Source organism: Triticum urartu, chromosome 7A (genome assembly GCF_056163025.1).
Source record: "Triticum urartu cultivar PI428250 chromosome 7A, HENAU_Tu73, whole genome shotgun sequence".
Taxonomy (NCBI): domain Eukaryota; kingdom Viridiplantae; phylum Streptophyta; class Magnoliopsida; order Poales; family Poaceae; genus Triticum; species Triticum urartu.
Genome location: NC_141879.1, coordinates 29615851 through 29635740, shown reverse-complemented (window position 1 = coordinate 29635740; position 19890 = coordinate 29615851). Strand labels below are relative to the sequence as shown.

Genomic DNA, 19890 nt, shown 5'->3' with positions numbered 1-19890 from the left:
GCCGCTGCTGCCAGGACAAGTCCAAGGGTTTCCCCTGGTACGCAGAGGGCAGTGGGGAAGGGGCAGATCCGACGCCCTTCAGGAAGGTCCGGCGGCACCCGCAGACGTCACCGCGTCGGTGATGGACGAGCCACCAGGGATTTCTCCCAACCCAAACAACCACCACCACCCCGGACGATCGGAAGTGCTCCACCAGAACTGCCGTCCACCAACATGTGCCACCACAGTCACTGAACCATCAACGCCGGCTCGCTGACCCACCGACACGAGACCTGGAGGAGGGACGAGGGGCCAACGGGCTCGGGAGCAGCCGCAACTCAGCCGATGGGAGGGCACTACCACCACCGCCGACGCTGAGCCAACCGGACGTGACGATAGGAGCTTGCCAGGCCCGCACAGGCCCGGCCGGACCCTAAACGATCCGGACAACCCCTGCCGCCACGCTGCAGCACATTGGCCGACGAAGCCGCTACCACCCGCATCCCTCGACGCCGCGCCACCACCACCAGGGAGCCACGCCGCCGCATGCCGGAACGCCGGCCCGCCCCAACCCAGCTAGGGCCCAGAAGAGCCCGGATCTGGGCGGAGCGGAGGCCGGCAGCTAGCCGCACCACCGCATCAGACACGCCCGCGCCCCGCGGACCCCGCCGCCAGGACGCACCATCGCCAGCTGAAGAACACCGCCGCCAGCCACCATCGCTCGAGCAGAGGAGGCCGCGCGCGGGGACAGGCAGGGCCGCCGCCGCCGGCACCACACGGGCAAGGCCCGGCGACGCGCGCTGGCGGCGACGGGAGGAGGGAGGAGCTTGGGGGCGTGCGAGAGGGGAGCGGCGTCAGGGCCCCCCGGTCGCCTCGCCCGGGGAGGCGACGCGGGGGGGGGGGGGAGGGTACAGGGATGGGAGGAGGTGGAGGGAGGAGCGGGGGAGCGGGGGAGGCGAGCGGCGACGGCGGGCTCCGGCCACGGCGGCGGCTCCACGCGGGGGAGCCGCCGGCGGCGGCGCGGAAACCCTAGGCGGTGGTGACCGCGTAGTTCCGGTCGAGCCAAGGAGGGAGCCTTAATCGCGCGGTAATCTGTAGCAAGAGCTGGTCCAATTTCCATCCACGGAATTCTTCATCCACATCTCTCCATTGGGTATTAAATAATTGATAGTCATGTAGTTGAAACCGTCTCATTGCTGAACAAGTCAACGCTGCTCTTCTTGTGGTTAAAGCTGTCTACGCTGAAGTTAAACGTAGTGTTAGCAGATCGGTTTTACAGGACTCCTCAGGCAGCTGCCTCCTTCCCAACTAGGGTTCCTCTACCCCCCACCGGCCTTGTCGCCGGTCCGTCTCGTCTCCGATGGCCGTAGCCCGTAGGGTCATGGGAGTGTGGCAGATCCCGGTCTTTGGTGGTGGAAAGGCTCCGTTTTTAGATGTGTCTTCGAGATTTGTTAGGATCTGTGTCCTACTCAGGAAGGCAAGACGGCGGCGACTCCTTGAAGATGGAATATAGTTCTTCCTGCCTAGCCCCCCGTTCTGGTGGTGCTTCTAGCTAGCATTGGCGGTGGGTGTGTGAATGTGTGTCTCCGGCGGATCTGTTCTTGGTGGATCTGCTCGGATATGTTCATGGTTCGTCTATGTTCGTTTGTTTTCATGTTGGATTCTTTCGATCTAGATGACTCTTCATCGGTGGCGGTTGCTGTTCTAGTGCGTTGGTCTTGTGGTGCCTTAGCACGATGACTTCCCGACTGTCTATTACAAAAAGTTTTGCCCGTCTCTGGTGCAGGAAGGGCGATGACGGCGGTGCGCTTTTGGCATGCTTCAATGCTTGTAATTGTTTACTAGGTGGTCTATGGATCTGGATGTAATTTTTATTTTTTTCCATTGTTCCTTGCACTATCATGATTATAGATAAATAGATTGAATATCCCCCCCCCCCACCAGAAAAAAAAGAAGCTGTCTACGCTTAAGCTCAATTATTTTCCCATTGGGTTTTAAATAATTGATAGTCATGTTGTTGAAAACGTCTCAATGCTGATCAAGTCAAAGCTACTCTTCTTGTGGTTGAAGCTGTCTACGCTGAAGCTCAATTATTTTCCGGCCAACATGCATGCATTATTTGAAAACACATTCAATTGCCGCAACAGTCACAGACCCCATGCCTTAATGGTGGTAGGTTTGAGAACATCTCAAGAGGCTGTGATCATGAACCTGCAAGGCCAGTTCAATGCTAGCTAGTGGCCTTCTTGTGTGGCTGAAACTGTTTTGATCCTGCTGTCTCTTGGGTGGCCGCGCAGTTCCGATCAAGCCAAAGAGATCCGTCACAGATATTATCAGAAAGTATTTTGAGTCAGCTTCTATTGCAACTCCAATTTATATCCTTCTGTGTGGAGATAGTGAAGAGATAGCTGGTCTATTTTCGTTCTAAATTTTGGTACTTGAGTTAATTTGAACTAAACAATGAAATTGTACCCTAAAAAACACTTACTTGTTGTGGTTGCCCTGAGAAATGGGTGATATATAATTGTGTGGTTGCTGCGACAGGCCCCAGCTTCTGGATCTATATATTTTGCAGGTCAATGTCCTTAATTACATAAAAGTTGTATAGGTAAATCTTCAGAAACAACTATTTTAGGGTTGGTTCAGTCTGAAACCGATCTGAATTTTGTAACAGGGTTCAGCATTGCTCTCTGAATCTAGATATTCTGCAGACCAGTGTCATTATGAAGTAGCTTAAACTGTAGATAAATCTTGAGAAACAACAATTTTCTTTAATCAGTACATACAACAATGCTAATTGACGTACGTTGCACACAACTAGAAATGAGAGCAAAGCTGGACACTGTCGGCCCAGCAACCACCGGCATAATATGTACAGACCTGATGTTTGTTGCAAACTAAATATGTTTTCTGGTGGAATCATTAGCCATCGCCTGAGATTTGATGAACATACGCATCTCAAGCACGTACCCCAATCACACATTCAGGCTTACAAACAAGTCCCTGCTGATGATTACATAATTTCCGCTCAACTGAGTACCCAGATCAAAAGCATCTGCATCTGAAACGGGCTCCTTCAACGCTTGCAGAGCTATAGCAAATTTACAGGATGGCGACGTATGATATGGGACATACTGCATCAAGAATTTCCAATCTCTGCTACGTGCCAACCCCTATGCCTAGGCCAAAATGAACTCACTTGATGGGCCATCATGAAAATGATGGCCGGTTATGCGGAGCACTTCCTCTCTGCAGTTTGCTGTAAAGAGGGGAAATCAGGAAACAACACGCACGGATGCCCAGGGCAATAGCCACTAACCGAGCACTGATGCATCACAAGCTAATTCTTTGAAGACGAAAATGAACAACTGAGCATTATGAATCACAACTCGAGCCGCCCTTTATTTAACAGCCACAGCTGAAATACGTAGGCGACATCATACACGGTTCACAACTACGTAGCACACACGACGCGAATGGAACACACACAGTTCAAACAGGTACTCCCTCCGTCCGGAAATACTTGTCCGAGGAATGGATGTATCTAGATGTATTTTAGTTCTAGATACAACCATTTGTATCCATTTGTACGACAAGTATTTCCGGACGGAGGGAGTAATTCAGAAAGGAAATTAGTCTCAAAAAACAAACACGACTTGGTTTCAGTCTTATTACAACAACAAGTGCAGTCTTAGAAGCAAAAGCACACAAATATATAGTAGTTCAGTCTTACAACAATAAGTGCAGTCTGGGAAGCAAAAGCACACAAATACATATATAGTGAAGAGCTCCGTAGGCGAAGGTGGAACAGGGAAACGCCTTGAGAAAAGCAGAGGAAGCCCAACAACAGTAGCAGCAAGTGGCCCAGAATTAGTACATGAGCTGCACCGCTGACGCAAACCAACACGGCAACACTGGATATGATGCATTTTTGAGATTAATGCATCGACGCCTTGACTCCTTGCGACCGATCTGCATGCGGTCCAAGGAGCAACGAGGTGACGAGGAAGTTAAATTAGTAAGATTAGAGACGAGGAGGTCAAATTAGTAAGATTTGAAGACTGGTTGGCAGGCGAGTGGATATATATAGCTTACCTGCATGCACTTTCCTGAACAGTGTGGCAGGTCAACGTCGGAGAGTATGATGCCACTGCGTCCCTCGAATTGCAGAGCATTGGCGCAGCAACGTCAAGAAGTCCCTGCTGAACTCATAGAAGCATATCTTCTTAATGGACGTGAGGAGCTCAATGCCAGATGGGACCTCCCTCATGCTGCTGAGGTTGGTTAAGAATACTTTCTCCACACTTGCCATGGCACCTTGATGTATCTCTAGCCGATTCAGATTAGGCAGGTCTCTTAGAGAGAGAACCTTTAGCTTGGGAAACCAACCCGTGAGAAATGCCAGCTGCTCTCCATTGTATGCTCTGGTGAAGTGTAGATTTGTCAAATTTGACAGCCGAGAAAGGGATGGCAGGGGGTCTTCTCTCAGCTGTGACCAATATAGATACAATCCATACAAGTTCTGCCCCCCAACTGCTTGGAAGAGAGGAGACTCATCCAACGCCCCTTCCGCTAGTCGTCCTCTCAAACTTAGCTTTTGCAGGCTTGGCAGGCAGAAATTCAACGAGAGAACCTCGTTCTTGTCGTTCGCAGCCACATCTAGGTAGGCCAAATACTGCATCTGAACTAGAGACTCACTGATACTTCTACAGTAGATTCCCTTCACATTCAATAACCTCAAGCTTCTCACTTGTGTCAGCTCCCCTAAATTTCTAACAGACTCATCCTGTAATTCCAATGCTTGTAGCGTCTGAAGGTTTATTAAATTTCCAAGTCCATTGGGGATATGCACACCACTGCAACTTGCAAGCTCTCTCCAATATGTATCAATTGTTTTCTGAGCAAATAAGTGCCTGAGCTTCTTCAGTTTCACAATCCCTCGAGGCAACTCATGTATTTCAGATCCACAAAGGTCCAATATCAATAGATTTGAAAGCTTCTCAACAGACGTCGGAAGCATCTTCACTTTTGTACCACGCAAACCCAAATGGCGGAGATTAAAAAGGTCACCAATAGTATCTGGAATCTTCTCAATGGGCAGACCACTTAATTCAAGCACTGTCATATATCTTGACTTCATGCATAGCAGAGGTAGTAAGGTGCATGATGACTTGCTACCGCCCAGTGCAATGAAGGTCCGAAGTTGGTGCATATTGGAAAATGGCTGCTCAATATCCTTCTTTACTTTGTGAAGCACCAACCGACGCCCATCCATCTCAAGAGACCCCCCACACTCATCCTCATAACTAACACCAAAACAGTTCTTCTTGCACAAATCAACTGCCAGTTCACGTACGAGATCGTGCATTCTGAATTTCTTCATCCTACCAAATGAGTTCCTCTCAACAAGTTGTAGCATGTTTCTGTCAGTCAACTCCTTCAGATAGCCTTCTGCCACTTCTTCTAATGTGCTTCCACCCCTCTCCTCGATGAACCCCTCTGCCATCCATAACCGTGCAAGTTGTTTCCTATGTAAAAGATAGTCTTCTGGAAATAGACTGCAGTACAAGAAGCAACTTTTCAAATGTGTTGGAAGGTATATGAAGCTCAGGTACAAAATATTCCTTATGTGGTCAAGCTTCAAATTATTAATCATCTCCCAACTCAGTTGGTCATTTATTCTTCTCCATTCTTCCATGGTTTTCTCACGCACACGCAAGAGGCTGCCAATTGACACAATAGCAAGAGGCAAACCTTTGCACTTGCTAGCTATTTCCTTGGACAATGGCTTCAACTCTGTAGGACATCTATGATTTGTATCTCTTGGAAAGGCTTTCTTACAAAAGAGATCCCATGCCTTGTCTTCTGGTAAAGCTTCTAGTGTTAAGATACGTCCTCGAGAGGCAAGTGCGGCAACGCGGGCTTCCCTTGTTGTGAGCATCACTCTACTGCCCTTATCATTGTGAATAAACATCCTTGACAAATCATCAAATGCTTCTGGATCCCAAACATCATCGAATATGATAAGGTACTTCCTTTGCTCAAGATATTTCTTTAGTGTCTCTTCAAGGCTCATGATGTCCATAGTCATAGTGCTAGATAGAACACTGGCATTATCTTTAAAAAGTTCTTTGATCATATTTCTCAAGACATCTTCTCTAGAATAAGTTTGAGAAATGGAGACCCAGACGTAGCACTGGAATTTCTCTCTCTGCTTCTTGCATACATTTGCAGCTAAAGCAGTTTTACCAAGACCTCCCATTCCAAGCAGGCTTATCACAGAGCATTCCAGATCATCACCTGCCAACCATTGCTCGAGTTTTTCTCTGTTTTTATCCACCCCCACTAGATCTTCTTCATCAAGAGAGCGTGAAATGTTAGCCAGATCTTGGGATCTCTTCACAATGTAATTTGAGTTGCTTGCATCCCCGTTGTTTATTGTGGGAACCCAACGGTTTTTTGTATCTGACAGGTGTGAAAGGTCTTTCTCTATTTCCTTCACCTTGGAAGCTATCCTGTTCAAAGAAAGCAAAGATCTTGGCTTCTTGAAACCCTTCTTCAGAAAGAAACAACAACCAATATCATGTTCCCGACCAACAAGATACAAGTACTCATCCACCATGTCCTCCATCACATATGCTACTTTCTGTACCTCCTCCAACCAGCCCTCATATACTTGATTGTTGCGACTACGAATGTCCATCTGACAAAGAACATCATGCATTATGCGAAGCTCCCTACCAACACGGCCCATACTTCCCTGCAGTTCTAGTAGTTGTGCGCCATACTTTCCAAACTGTACGCTGGCCTGGTCCACCGCAGCCTTTGCCAAAGCAATTCCAATCTTTCTAATGGCTAGAAGAATCACAATCTCCGCCATTACTTTGAGAATTGCTAATGTCTTGGTGTTAGGTGGTGGCCTAGTTATATATTCTCCTCTGTATTATCAGAATGACCACTGTAAAATGAAGTGATAAGTTAATTATTAAAAAAATAGTGAAATTCTACTACTACCAACTACGAAGCACCTGCAAAAACACTTCAAAACTCACCAAAACAGTTGTCATAACACTTCAAAAGTAAAAGAAGTAGAACTTTCCCAAGAAATACTACTAAAGTCTTAATTCATATTGTTAAGTTATCTAATTCTAACCGAGATGGCCAAACAAAGTTAGCTCTTTCGATAGGCATGTCCATGAATTTTAAAACACTTGAGACTGTGCTATAGTCAACTATGGCAAACAGAATGTTATTAACTAGCAACAAGAAACAGTGACACTTCACCAAATAACCGCTCATGTATGTTCATCTTCCCTATAGGGATATATTAGGTTAAAACACCCCAAATGTTGAATTTGAACCAAGTCAAAGAGGAAACCAATCTGGCATACCTGCCAGCTTGCCAATATGCATATTCTACTTCCAAGTAACTTAGCTCAGTATTTCCTTGGTATATATGTAATTAATATCCCCAGATATATGGAGAGACTAATAGCTAAAGTTGTTGATTAAGATACAAGAAAGAAAGTTGTAGCGCAATCAATAAATGTATAATAAAGCAAAACTATAGTGTCATAGATGTCATTAGGCAAATCAATATGTACTCCCATGATTACAGTGAGTCCAATTAAAAGGAGCCATCAATTTTCACTTTAGGAAATCCTCACACAACAAAAATGTTCGTTTTATGGGGTAGAATTTCCCACAAGAGCATATGAAAATTTCCAATATATTGTATCTTCAATGCAAGAGCATATGCCTGGCCCAATTTCCCATACCAACAAGCATTATCAACAGCGGCGTTAGAGATTAATTCTAGATATTTTGGCTACCCATGAAAACAATGGATGGCAACTACAACTTGAACATACATACATGCCAGCTCACCAGACCTTGGCACTGACAAATTAAGCTCGTCCTTTTCCAGAAGAAATCTTATTCTGTTTATGTTGTCGTAAGAAATCGAAATGTGTCACCCAAAAACTATACTAGGTTTGCCAAGTTCTAAATATATAATAGAAGTGAATTTTATTTGCACCGAGGAAGATAGGAAGGAAAGTAGTGAAGGATGATGCACCTGCCTTGTTATGGCTTAGATCTGATCGATCTTGGTAACCTCCTTGTGCACTTTTGAATCTGAAACCACCAGAACAATCTTCTCGTAAAAAGAAAAAGAAGAGATCTCATGGCTCAGCTGGTCTTGTTGTCATTGTAACTTGATTATAGAGATTTTGCACTGTCATGGAGTCATTGGCATGATCAGAGAGTGTGCAAGCTTGTTGCTGATGACAAATAGCTGGATCTGATCTTCCTCCTTGTTCCTTTTACCGAGCAAAACTATAGAACAGCCTGGCCAGGAAAACTGCTCAATTTTTGCATCAACCTAGTTAGGATATTAACAAGAGAGCTAGTAACAAATCAAATTAAGGGCAACGCACCTGGATTTGTAATCGGCATACACCCGGCTAGATTTGGACCTATAGCAACCTGCTTGTGTCATTTGTCATGGCTTGGTGAGTGGGTAATGCTTGTCTTGTTGTTGCAGCGAGAGAACCTGCAAGTAAAGTCAAATTGATGTTAGTCTTCTTGTGATTGCATCTCAACTTCTTGTTTTTCCATAGAAACTAGAAAGGCAATGTTCCCTAGGTCCCCATGCATAAGGATGCTTTATGGCATGCATTAGGACAGCACAGAGCAACAGCTTTAACAGCCCAGCTGATGTGCAACCAAGGATTCCTACTTCAGTATTCTGTTGTTGGACCAAGGATTCCCTATGCGCTCTGTTTATGGTATGTTTTTACCAAGGTGGTAACCTCTGGGAGAAGATTTGGAAATTCTGAAACCTCAGAAATGATGTGATGGATGGCAACATTTTAAGAATTTAAGCATATGAACATACATTGCATGTGTTGCCAACCTCAAAAAATACAACATATAGGCAATACCACACTTCACATCTTGTCTCGTCGGTGGAAGCAACATCAGATCAAAATAAATAAATTTACTTGTCTAACGCTGGATGAACCTTCATTAAGATCGATGCCATGGATACTGAAGATAATTCAGTTCAGATTTAGTGAAACTAAAAGTTCAAATTCTCAGCCATGTCCTACGAACAGCGCAAAATGGGCGCGGTTATCTACATTGACAAGAGAACTAGGATAACAAATTAAGGGCAATGCACCTGACTTGTAGATGTAGAGCCGGACAGATTTGGACTGGACGTGCGCTTCAAGATTAAGACATCAAAGCAGTGTCATGGCGTGGTGAATGGGGCATGCTAGTCTTGTTGAAGCCGTCAACAACAAGAAAGAGAGCCTGCAAGTCAAGCATATGCTTCGCTTGGTGAGTGGGGAATGCTAACTTTTTTGTAAATAAATCAAGAACCAAACACAGAACCTGCAAGTAAAGTATATGCTAATCTTCTTGTGATTGAAGCTCAACTGTTTTCCTTATTTGAAAGCAGAGCACTGCACCTGTGAGCACATCACTTCTAGCACTGTGATGAATTAAAGGTGTTTTATGGATGGCTACATTTTAAGAATTTAAGCATATGCACATACTGTGCATGTGTTGTATTTTGAACATGGGGATCAGTAACATGAATAATTACAAGGGTTTCCGAAGCAACCACTATTAAGCATTAAGGCTATATTCAGATACAACACATCCTCACTAGGAACTCGCTGTTGATTTTCCATAACACAAATACCATGTTCATGCTGACCAGTGACATGATTGCTGACAACTTGAGATGAATTATATGGAAGGGTCTCAAGATTTTTCCTCCCATATTCTTTGAATGACATGAATGCATCTCTAAATCAATTAATTAAAAGGTGTGCCATTGTTTCTTTGTCAGAAGTCTGTTATTGATGAGAAGACGCAGGAAAACATGTGTTCAGGGATGAGCCGTAAGATTCCAAGTGTGTGGTGGTGAATGCACAGGGATAATTAATATCGTCATAACTAATACTACTAGCAAGATGCGGCGACCATAAATCTGTCAAAGGTAGGTAGCTAACTAGCGAAAGTTATACTGATAAATCTGCCAAAGGTAGGTAGCTAACTAGCGAAAGTCATACTGATAAATCTGTCAAAGGTAGGTAGCAAACGTAGGCAGCAAGCATGAGTCTCTGAGCAACATCCCTAGGTCCCCATGCATAAGGATGCTTTATGGCATGCATTAGGACAGCACAGAGCAATAGCTTTAACAGCCTAGCTCATGTGCAATGCAACCAAGGATTTCTACTTCACTATTCTGCTGTTGGACCTTCCCTATGGGCTCTCTTTTTGTTATGTTTTTAGCAAGGTGGTAACCTCTGGGAGAAGATTTAGAAATACTGAAGTGAAACCTCAAAATGATGTGATGGATGGCAACATTTTAAGAATTTAAGCATAAGAACATACATTGCATGTGTTGCCAACCTCAAAAAATAAAACTGGAACATACCACACTTCACATCTTGTCTCGTTGGTGGAAGCAACATCAGATCAAAATAAATAAATTTACTTGTCTAACGCTAGATGACGCTTAATTAAGATCGACGCCATCAATACTGAAGATAATTCAGTTCAGATTTAGTGACATTAAAAGTTCAACTTCTCACCCGTGTCCTACGAACAGCGCAAAATGGGCGCGGTTTATCTGCATTGACAAGAGAACTAGGAAGGATAACAAATTAAGGGCAACGCACCTGACTTGTAGACGTAGAATCAGACAGATTTGGACTTGTGGTGCGCTTCAAGATTAAAACATCAAAGCAGTGTTATGGCATGGTGACTTGCTTGTTGAAGCCATCAAGAACAAGACAGAGAACCTGCAGAATAGGCATATGCTTGGCTTGGTGAGTGGGGAATGCTAACTTGCTTGTAAAGCAATCAATAACCAGACACAGAACCTGCAAGTAAAGTATATGCTAATCTTCTTGTGGTTGAAGCTAAATTGTTTTCCTTTTTTGAAAGCAGAGCACTGCACCTGTGTGCACATCACTTCTAGCACTATGATGAATTAAAGGTGCTTTATGGATGGCTACATTTTAAGAATTTAAGCATATGCACATACAGTGCATGTGTTGTATTTTGGTCATGGGGAGCAGTAGCATGAATAATTACAAGGGGGTTTCTGAAGCACCCACTATTAAGCATTAAGGCTATATTCAGACACAACACATGCTGACCAGGAACTCGCTGTTGATTTTCCATAACACAAATACCATGTTCATGCTGACCAGCGACATGATTGCTGACAACTTGAGATGAATTATATGGAAGGGTCTCAAGATTTTTCCTCCCATGAGTCCTCCCATATTCTTTGAATGACATGAATGCATCTCTAAATCAATTAATTAAAAGGTGTGCCATTGTTTCTTTGTCAGAAGTCTGTTATTGATGAGAAGACGCAGGAAAACATGTGTTCAGGGATGAGCTGTAAGATTCCAAGTGTGTGGTGGTGAATGCACAGGGATAATTAATATCGTCATAACTAATACGTACTACTAACAAGATGCAGCGACCATAAATCTGTCAAAGGTAGATAGCTAACTAGCGAAAGTCATACTGATAACGAAGGGCAGCAACCAGCAAGCATTAGTCTCTGAGCAACATCACAAGTTTCAAACCCCAGTAGCGATCATGCAAATGTCTTGTTATTTAACTTTGAGGCACAGCCAGAACATACAGGCAATACCTACTTCACATCTTGTTTCGTTAGTGGAAGCAACATCAGATGAAACAAATAAAACAATTTTACTTGGCCAACGCTGGCAATTGAAACTAAGCAGCTAAAGATGTCAACATGTTGGATGACGCTTAATTAAGAACGATGCCATGGATACAGAAGACAATTCGGTTCAGAGTTAGTGACTTTAAAAGTTCAAATTCGCACCCTTGTCCTACGGACAGCACAAAATGGGCACAAATATCTGCAATGACCTAGCTAAGATATTGACAAGAGAACTAGGAATAAAACCAAATTAAGGACAACGCACCTGTGACTTGTAGATGTAGAGCCGGCCAGATTTGGACTTGTGGTGGTGTCCTTGTGCGCTTCAAGAGCTAAAACATCAAAGCAGTGTCATAGCGTGGTGAGTGGGGTATGCCAGTCTTGTTGAAGCCATCAAGAACAAGACAGAGGACCTGCAAGTTAAGCATATGCTTGGCTTGGTGAGTAGGGAATGCTAACTTGTTTGTAAAGCAATCAACAACCAAACATAGAACCTGCAAGTAAAGTAGTACTCCCTCCGATCCATATTACTCGTCGATCTTAGATTTGTCTAGATACGGATGTATCTAAACGTGTCTAGATACATACATATCTAGACAAATCTAAGACGATTAATCTAAGACAAATCTAAGACGATTAATATGCTAATCTTCTTGTGGTTGAGGCTCAATTATTTTCCTTATTTTAAAGCAGAACTCTGTGCATGTGTGCACATCACTGGAAGAACTGTGATGAACTAAAGGTGCTTTATGGTACTGTGATGATAGGTCCCTATGCTCGGTAGTCCATATTCCATTACTGTACTAAAAGCAATATTCCCACATCAGTATTCTGCATGTAGCACAGCACAGCCAGATGATGTTGAACATGGCACTCTTTTTTTCTTTTATAAAGATATCTTCTGGGAGAAGATTTACACATTCTGAAGCTTCTAAAATGATATGGATGGTAACTTATTTTGAATTTAAGCATATGCACTGATGCAGATACAGTGCATGTCTTGTATTTTGATCATGACATTCAGTAGCACTGAAGCTTACAAGGATTTCTGAAAGACCCACTATTAAGTAACAATAACAAGTCTATATTCAGCTAAGCCTGAGCAGTAGAGTAGCTAAACCCGCTAGCAGCAGCCAAACTAAGCTATATGCATACTGAGAACTACGAAAAATTACCGTGACAGAACATCCACCAACACAACGTAACAGCTATGTTACAAGTATGGTGAAAAATCTTTTTCGAGAAACTGAAACTCATTGTTGATTTGCCATAACCCAAATAAAATGTTTGCTTACATCAGAATTTGTCTGGACAGCTAGCTCATGCTGACCAAGATATGATTGGTTGCTGGCAACTTTAGAGGAATAACAGGGAAGGGTTTCAAGATTTGTACTCACTTTCTTTTCTGAATGCATCTCTAAATCAATAAATTACAAGGAGTGTCATTCTTTCAGATGTCTGTTACTGATGAGTAGCCAAAAAAAACATGTGTTCAGGGATGATCCCAACCCGTAAGATTCCAAGTGTGTGGCGAATGCACATGGATAAATAATATCACCATAACATATACTACTAACAAGATGGAGGGACCATAAATCTGTCAAAGGTAGCTGGCTAAGTCATACTAATAACGAAGGGCGCCAATCTATGTGTCATTAGTGTCTAAACAACATAACAACTTCCAAACCCCAGTAGCAATCATGCAAATGTGTTATATTTAACTGTGAGGAATAACCGGAACATGTAGGCAATACACACTTCAGATCTTGTTTTGTCAATGGAAGAAACAACAGATTAAATAAATAAAACAGTTTTACTTGGCTACCGCTGGCAATCGAAAGCAACAGCTCAAGATGGGAATGCTTTTGATGATCTTGAATTAAGGTCGAGATCGTGGATACAGAGGATAAATCAGGTTAATTCAGTTCAGATTTAGTGACGTTACAGGTTCACATTTTCATTCATGTCCTACGAACAGCACAAAACAGGCATAGATGTCTGCACTGACCTAGCTAAGATATTGACAAGAGAACTAGGAACAAAACCAAATTCAGGGCAACACACCTGTGACTTGTAGATGTAGAGCCGGCCTGATTTGGACTTGTGGTGTCCTCCTTGTGCACTTCAAAATCTAAAACATCAACGCAGTGTCATGGCGTGGTGAATGGGGTATGCTAGTCTTGCTGAAGCCATCAACAACAAGATAGAGAACCTGAAAGTCAAGGATATGCTTGGCTTGCTGAGTGAGGGATGCTAACTTGTTTGTAAAGCAATCAAGAACCATATAGAGAACCTGCAAGTAAAGTCAAATTGATGTTAGTCTTCTTGTGATTGCATCTAAAATTCTTGTTTTCACATAGAAACTAGAAAGGCAAAAATCCCTAGGTCCCCATGCATAAGGATGCTTTAGGGAATGCATTAGGACAGCACAGAGCAATAGCTTTAACAGCCCAGCTGATGTGCAACCAAGGATTCCTACTTCAGTATTCTATTGTTGGACCTTCCCTAGGTGCTCTCTTTTTGTTATGTTTTTACCAAGGTGGTAATCTCTGGGAAAGATTTAGAAATTCTGAAACCTCAAAATGATGTGATGGATGGCAACATTTTAAGAATTTAAGCATATGAACATACATTGCATGTGTTGCCAACCTCAAAAAATACAACTGGAACATATAGGCAATACCACACTTCACATCTTGTCTCATCGGTGGAAGCAACATCAGATCGAAATAAATAAATTTACTTGTCTAACGTTTTGGATGACGCTTAATTAAGATTGAGGCCATGGATACTGAAGATAATTCAGTTCAGATTTAGTGGCAAGTTCAAATTCTCAGCCATGTCCTACGAATAGCGCAAAATGGGGGAGGTTATTTGCATTGACAAGAGAACTAGGAAGTATAACAAATTAAGGACAATGCACCTGATTTGTAGATGTAGAGCCAGACAGATTTGGACTTCTCGTGCGCTTCAAGATTAAAACATCAAAGCAGTGTCATGGCGTGGTGAAGAGTCAATTGCAAAAAACTACCACATTTGCGGCTAGGTTTGCAGAAAACCACCAAGTCGCTAATCCGTTGCAAAAAACACCGCAATTTCTCTAATCTTATTGCAAAAAACACTGATAGGGTGATTTGGTCCGTTTGATCACTTTCTGACAAGTGGGGCCTCATTGTAAGGAGTTGACATGGCAAAAAAATAACACACACACCCCTAAAACAAATAAGAAAACGCAATCAACCCCCTGCTCCCGATCCCCTACTCCCGAGCAACCCCACTGCTCCCGATAATCTACGCCGGCGCATCCCGACTCCCGAGGCTCGTCGACGGGTGCCACCAATCCATGCGGCGGCAGCAGTGCCCTCATAGTGGCGTCGGCCTTGGGCTACTTGATGGCCCACGGATGTAGAGGGAGCCATGAGGTCGAGGGAGGTCGGAGATCCGAGGACGCGGCAGCGGTTGCCGGAGCAGCGCGATGCAGGGAGGCATCGGGAGGTCGTGGCCGCGGCTGCAGGACGGCAGGCTGCGCGAGGTTCAACTCTGGTCGCGCCCCTCCACAACGCCATCCCTGCCTCGAAGCGTGGCCGGCGGTGGCGACAGGGGAAGGCCAGACCGCATGCTGCGGGAGGAGCTCCGGTAGTCACCCCTCCATAGCGCTGTCCCGGCTCGGAGCGTGGTGGGCGGCGGCGGCAGGGGAAGGCCGGAGGGCATGCTGCGGGAGGTGAGTAGGTTGAGCTCCGGTTGTCTCCCCTCGACAGCGCCGTCCGGCTCAGAGCATGGTGGGCGGCGGCAGCAGGGGAAGGCTACGGCCATGGCGGGGCGGAAGGCGCTGCCCTCTCCAGCACCTCGTCCGATCCTCCGCCCGCCACCCTCCCCCATCCATTCGAGCTTGCCGTTGACCTCCCGTCGTCCGGAGCAGGGGCGGAGGCGCAATCGGCCATTGGGGGGGGGGAGGGGTTGATTGCGTTTTGTTTTAGATTTCAGGGGCGTGTATGTAAATTATTTGCCAAGTCAGCTCCTTAAAATTTGGCCCCACTTGTCAGAAAGCGATCAAATGGACCAAATCACCCAGTCAGTGCTTTTTGCAATAAGATTAGAGAATTTGCAGTGTTTTTTGCAACGGATTAGCGACTTGGTGGTTTTCTGCAACCTAGCCGCAAATATGGTAGTTTTTTGCAATTGACTCCGTGGTGAATGGGGTATGCTAGTCTTGTTCAAGCCGTCAAGAACAAGAAAGAGAACCTGCAGGTCAAGCATATGCTTCGCTTGGTGAGTGGGGAATGCTAACTTGTTTGTAAAGCAATCAAGAACCATATAGAGAACCTGCAAGTAAAGTATATGCTAATCTTCTTGCAGTTGAAGCTCAATTGTTTTCCTTTTTTGAAAGCAGAGCACTGCACCTGTGTGCACATCACTTCTAGCACTGTGATGAATTAAAGGTATTTTATGGATGGTTACATTTTAACAATTTAAGCACATGCACACAGAGTGCATGTGTTGTATTTTGATCATGGGGATCCGTATCATGAATAATTACAAGGGTTTCTGAAGCACCCACTATTAAGCATTAATGCTATATTCAGATACAGAACATCCTGACCAGGAACTCGCTGTTGATTTTCCATAACACAAATATCATGTTCATGCTGACCCGAAATATGATTGCTGGTAACTTGAGATTTTTCCTTCATTTGTCTCTCATGAATGACATGAATGATGAATGCATCTCTAAAACAATTAATTTAGAAGATGTGACATTCTTCCTTTATCAGAAGTCTGTTATTGATGAGGAGCCGTAGAAAAACATGTGTTCCCGTAAGATTACAGGTGTGTCGTGAATGGACATGGATAAATAATATCGCTGTAACTGAAACTACTAATAAGATGCAGGGACCACAAATCTGTCAAAGGTAGCTAACTAGCTAAGTCATACTGATAATGAAGGGCAGCAATCATGGGTGTCTGAGCAACATCACAGGTTTTTACCCAAAAAGGGTTTCCCCCCACTTTGTATTCCAAAGCAATGAACACCATACACATAGCATTGCTGGGACGAGCATCACATCAAGCCCAAAAGAAAAAGAAGAAACAAATGCCAACAACGGCAGCTCGACAAAGCGTGGATGAGCCGCCACCGCTACGCCCTCCGGAGACAAACCACCACAGCCCGAGGCTTCGATCTGCCGCGTACCAAGCAGCACCTTCAAGAAGGAATGCGACGCCGACGCCGCCGCTGCCCAGACGAGTCCTAGGGTTTCCCCCGGTACGCGAAGCGAAGTGGAGGATGGCTACCACCGACACCCTCCAAGAAGGAATGGTGGCACCCGTCGGTGTCACCGCATCGGAACTGGACGAACCGGTAAGGATTTCTCCCGCACTCCAGCCCTACCGCCCAACCGGAGCCGACCAGCCAAACCACCGCCCAAAAACATGCGCCATCGCGGTTGCGCCGCCACCCATGTTGTCTTACTGCGAGCACCAATACGAGGCCAAGAAGACCGGAGAGAAGAGCCAAGCGACAGGAGCAGCAGCACCATGGCCGAGCAGAAGGGCACCACCTCCTCCACCGTCGTGCGAGAGGCCCGCGCCTCCGGCACAGTCGCGGTTGCCGTCCGGACACGGCAGCAAGGCAAACCAGGCCACCACTGGCCCGGCCAAGCCCGAAATGGCCCCGCTAAGCCCCGCCGGCCACGCTGCAGCAGGCTGGCGCCGACGCCGCCAGCACCCTGCCGCTCAACGTTGCTCCCCCGCCTCTTGGAAGTCTCGCTGTGGACCTGCCCCGCTGGCCACGCTGCAGCAGGCTGGCACCGGCGCCGCCAGCATCCTACCGCTCAACGCTGCTCCCCCGCCTCCCGGAAGTCTCGCCGTGGACCTGCCCCGCCGGCGGCCCACCCAATCCCAAATGGAGCCCGTAGGGTCCAGATCTGGGCCGAGCGCCACCGCGAGGACCCGCCACTGCGCCACCTGGCCGCCAACGACGATGCCGCCGTCCAGCCGCCCGCCCGCGCCGCGCCGGGGAACCCCGCCGCCACCCGGTCCGTCGCCGCCTAGGAGCACCCCCCGGTGCAGCTCCGCCCCGCGCCGGAGAGAGCCATCGGGAGGGAAGGGTCAGGGGGCCGCCGCAACCAGCGACCCCGGGGCCAGGGCGGCCGCGGGCGCTAGCGACGGCGGCAGGAGGAAGGGGAGAGGTGGGGGCTGGAGGAAGGGGCAGTCGTTGCGCGGCCGGTCGCCCGCGGGGGCGACGCGGTCGCAAGGACATCACAAGTTTCAAACCTTAGTACCGGTCGTGCAAATGTCTTGTCATTTAACTATTAGACACAGCCAGAGCATACAGGCAATACCGATCTCACATCTTGTTTCGTTACTGGAAGCAACATCAGATCAAACAAATAAAACAATTTTACTTGGCTAACGCTGGCAATCAAAGCCAGACAACTTAAGATGACACTAGTAGAAAAGGGGCCAATGGTCCAGGCCGGGGCAGCACATTAGTCCCGGTTCAGACCAGAACCGGGACCAATGGGGGCATTGGTCCCGGTTCGTGAGCCTAGGGGGTCGGCCGGGCCACGTGGGCCATTAGTCCCGGTTCGTCTGGACCTTTTGGTCCCGGTTGGTGGGACGAACCGGGACCAATGGGCCTCGCTCCTGGGCCACCACTATTGGTCCCGGTTCATGCCACCAACCGGGATCAAAGGCTCCCCTTTAGTCCCGGTTCATGCCACGAACCGGGACTAAAGGGTTGGCCCAGAGTTTAGTCTCACCTCGCCAACCGAAGGGCGCCCACACCTGTTTATAAGCCCGTCCCTCTCTGCGTTGTTGAGCTCCTCTCAAAGTGAAAATAGATGCACCTATAGAGGAAATTGGACCTAAATTCATAAATAGAAATAAATTATGGATTTATGTTTAATTTTCTCTATAAGTGCATCTATGTTCACTAATAGAGAAGTTTTTATTTTTTGTGACCTAAAAGAAAAAAGAAATCACTAAAAAACTATAAGTATTTAGTTCTAAGTAGAAATGAAAAAAATAGTAAAGTTATTCATAAACTAGTGATTCACACAAATCTTAAAAAATTCAAATTTAAACTATTCAAATTTTAACTATTCATAAACAAATTTTGTGACCTAAAATAAAAAATGGGGAGGTTTAACTGACTCCATGTAACCCTAGATTCCCCCCCCCCCCCGGTAAACATCGTGTCCCTCGTCTCCTGTTACCATCGATCCTAGACGCACAGTTCGGGGCCCCCTACTCGAGATGTGCTGGTTTTGACACCGACTGTGGTGCTTTCATTGAGAGATCCATTGTGCCGTCGACAAAAAATCTGGAAAAAAAATACTTATATTAACAATAAGTATTTTGTTATAACTAGAAACAAAATAAAATAAATAAAGCAACAAAGAAAACAAAGAAAAAGTGTGTTTTCAAATTTGAAAACTAATGGCATTAACAAAAAGTTTATAATTTTTCTAAAACTAAAAGCATAAAGAATTAAAAAATAAAGCAAAAAAAAGAAAATGAATAATGCAGAAAACAAAACAAAAAATCTGGAAAAAAATACTTCTATTAACAATAAGTATTTTGTTATAAGTAGAAAAAAAAAGCAACAAAGAATAAAATTATCAAAGTATTTTCTGTTCAAAACATTATAAGCAAAAAGAAATTTTAATAGCAAAAAGAATTATCATAAATATTTCTTTTGTTACAAACTAGTGATTCACATAAATTTCAAAGAATTCAAATTTAAACAATTCAAATTGGAAAATTAATGGCACTAACAGAAAGTTTATAATTTTTATTACCTAAAACCAAAAATAATAACTGAAAAACTAGTAAGTATTTTGCTGTTAGTAAAAAAACAAAAAAACTGGATTTTTTTTTGAAAAAAAATGCCGCCTACTGGGTCACCACAGCCTGCATACGACTAGAAACCCGCTAGTTGGGCCAGGATGCAGGCCCACAGTAGGCCCAGTAGGCCCACAGGCACAGAGAGTGGATTTAGGCCCGTAAGCCTGCAGTAGAGAGGAGCTCGAAGTGGTCGGCTCCGCAGGGCTTATAAACCACTCCGAGCCCCTCTCGGCTAGCGAGGTGGGACTAAACATCCTAACGCACCGCGGCAGTTCCAGTACACGCCCTTTGGTCCCGGTTGGTGGCACCAACCGAGATGAAAGGGCGCCTTTGGTCCC

At 45.3% G+C, this 19890-nt stretch overlaps 1 protein-coding gene and 1 long non-coding RNA gene across 2 annotated transcripts; both read right to left on the bottom strand.

Moving 5' to 3' along the window:
• Positions 1-3701: 3701 nt before the first annotated feature.
• On the bottom strand, positions 3702-6933 carry LOC147957270 (disease resistance protein RPM1-like). The gene is made up of 2 exons (XM_087536210.1): positions 4075-6933; positions 3702-3951 (listed from the first exon to the last, which is right to left on the bottom strand). Exon 1 carries the CDS (start codon positions 6857-6859, stop codon positions 4106-4108), a length of 2754 nt encoding a protein of 917 aa, XP_087392336.1. The 5' UTR covers positions 6860-6933; the 3' UTR covers positions 3702-3951; positions 4075-4105.
• Positions 6934-8417: 1484 nt separating this feature from the next.
• LOC147957269 (uncharacterized) lies at positions 8418-12071 on the bottom strand. Its single transcript, XR_015612388.1, has 4 exons — positions 11970-12071; positions 10677-10799; positions 9164-9297; positions 8418-8533 (listed from the first exon to the last, which is right to left on the bottom strand). It is a non-coding gene; the product is annotated as an uncharacterized LOC147957269 (long non-coding RNA).
• Positions 12072-19890: the final 7819 nt, after the last annotated feature.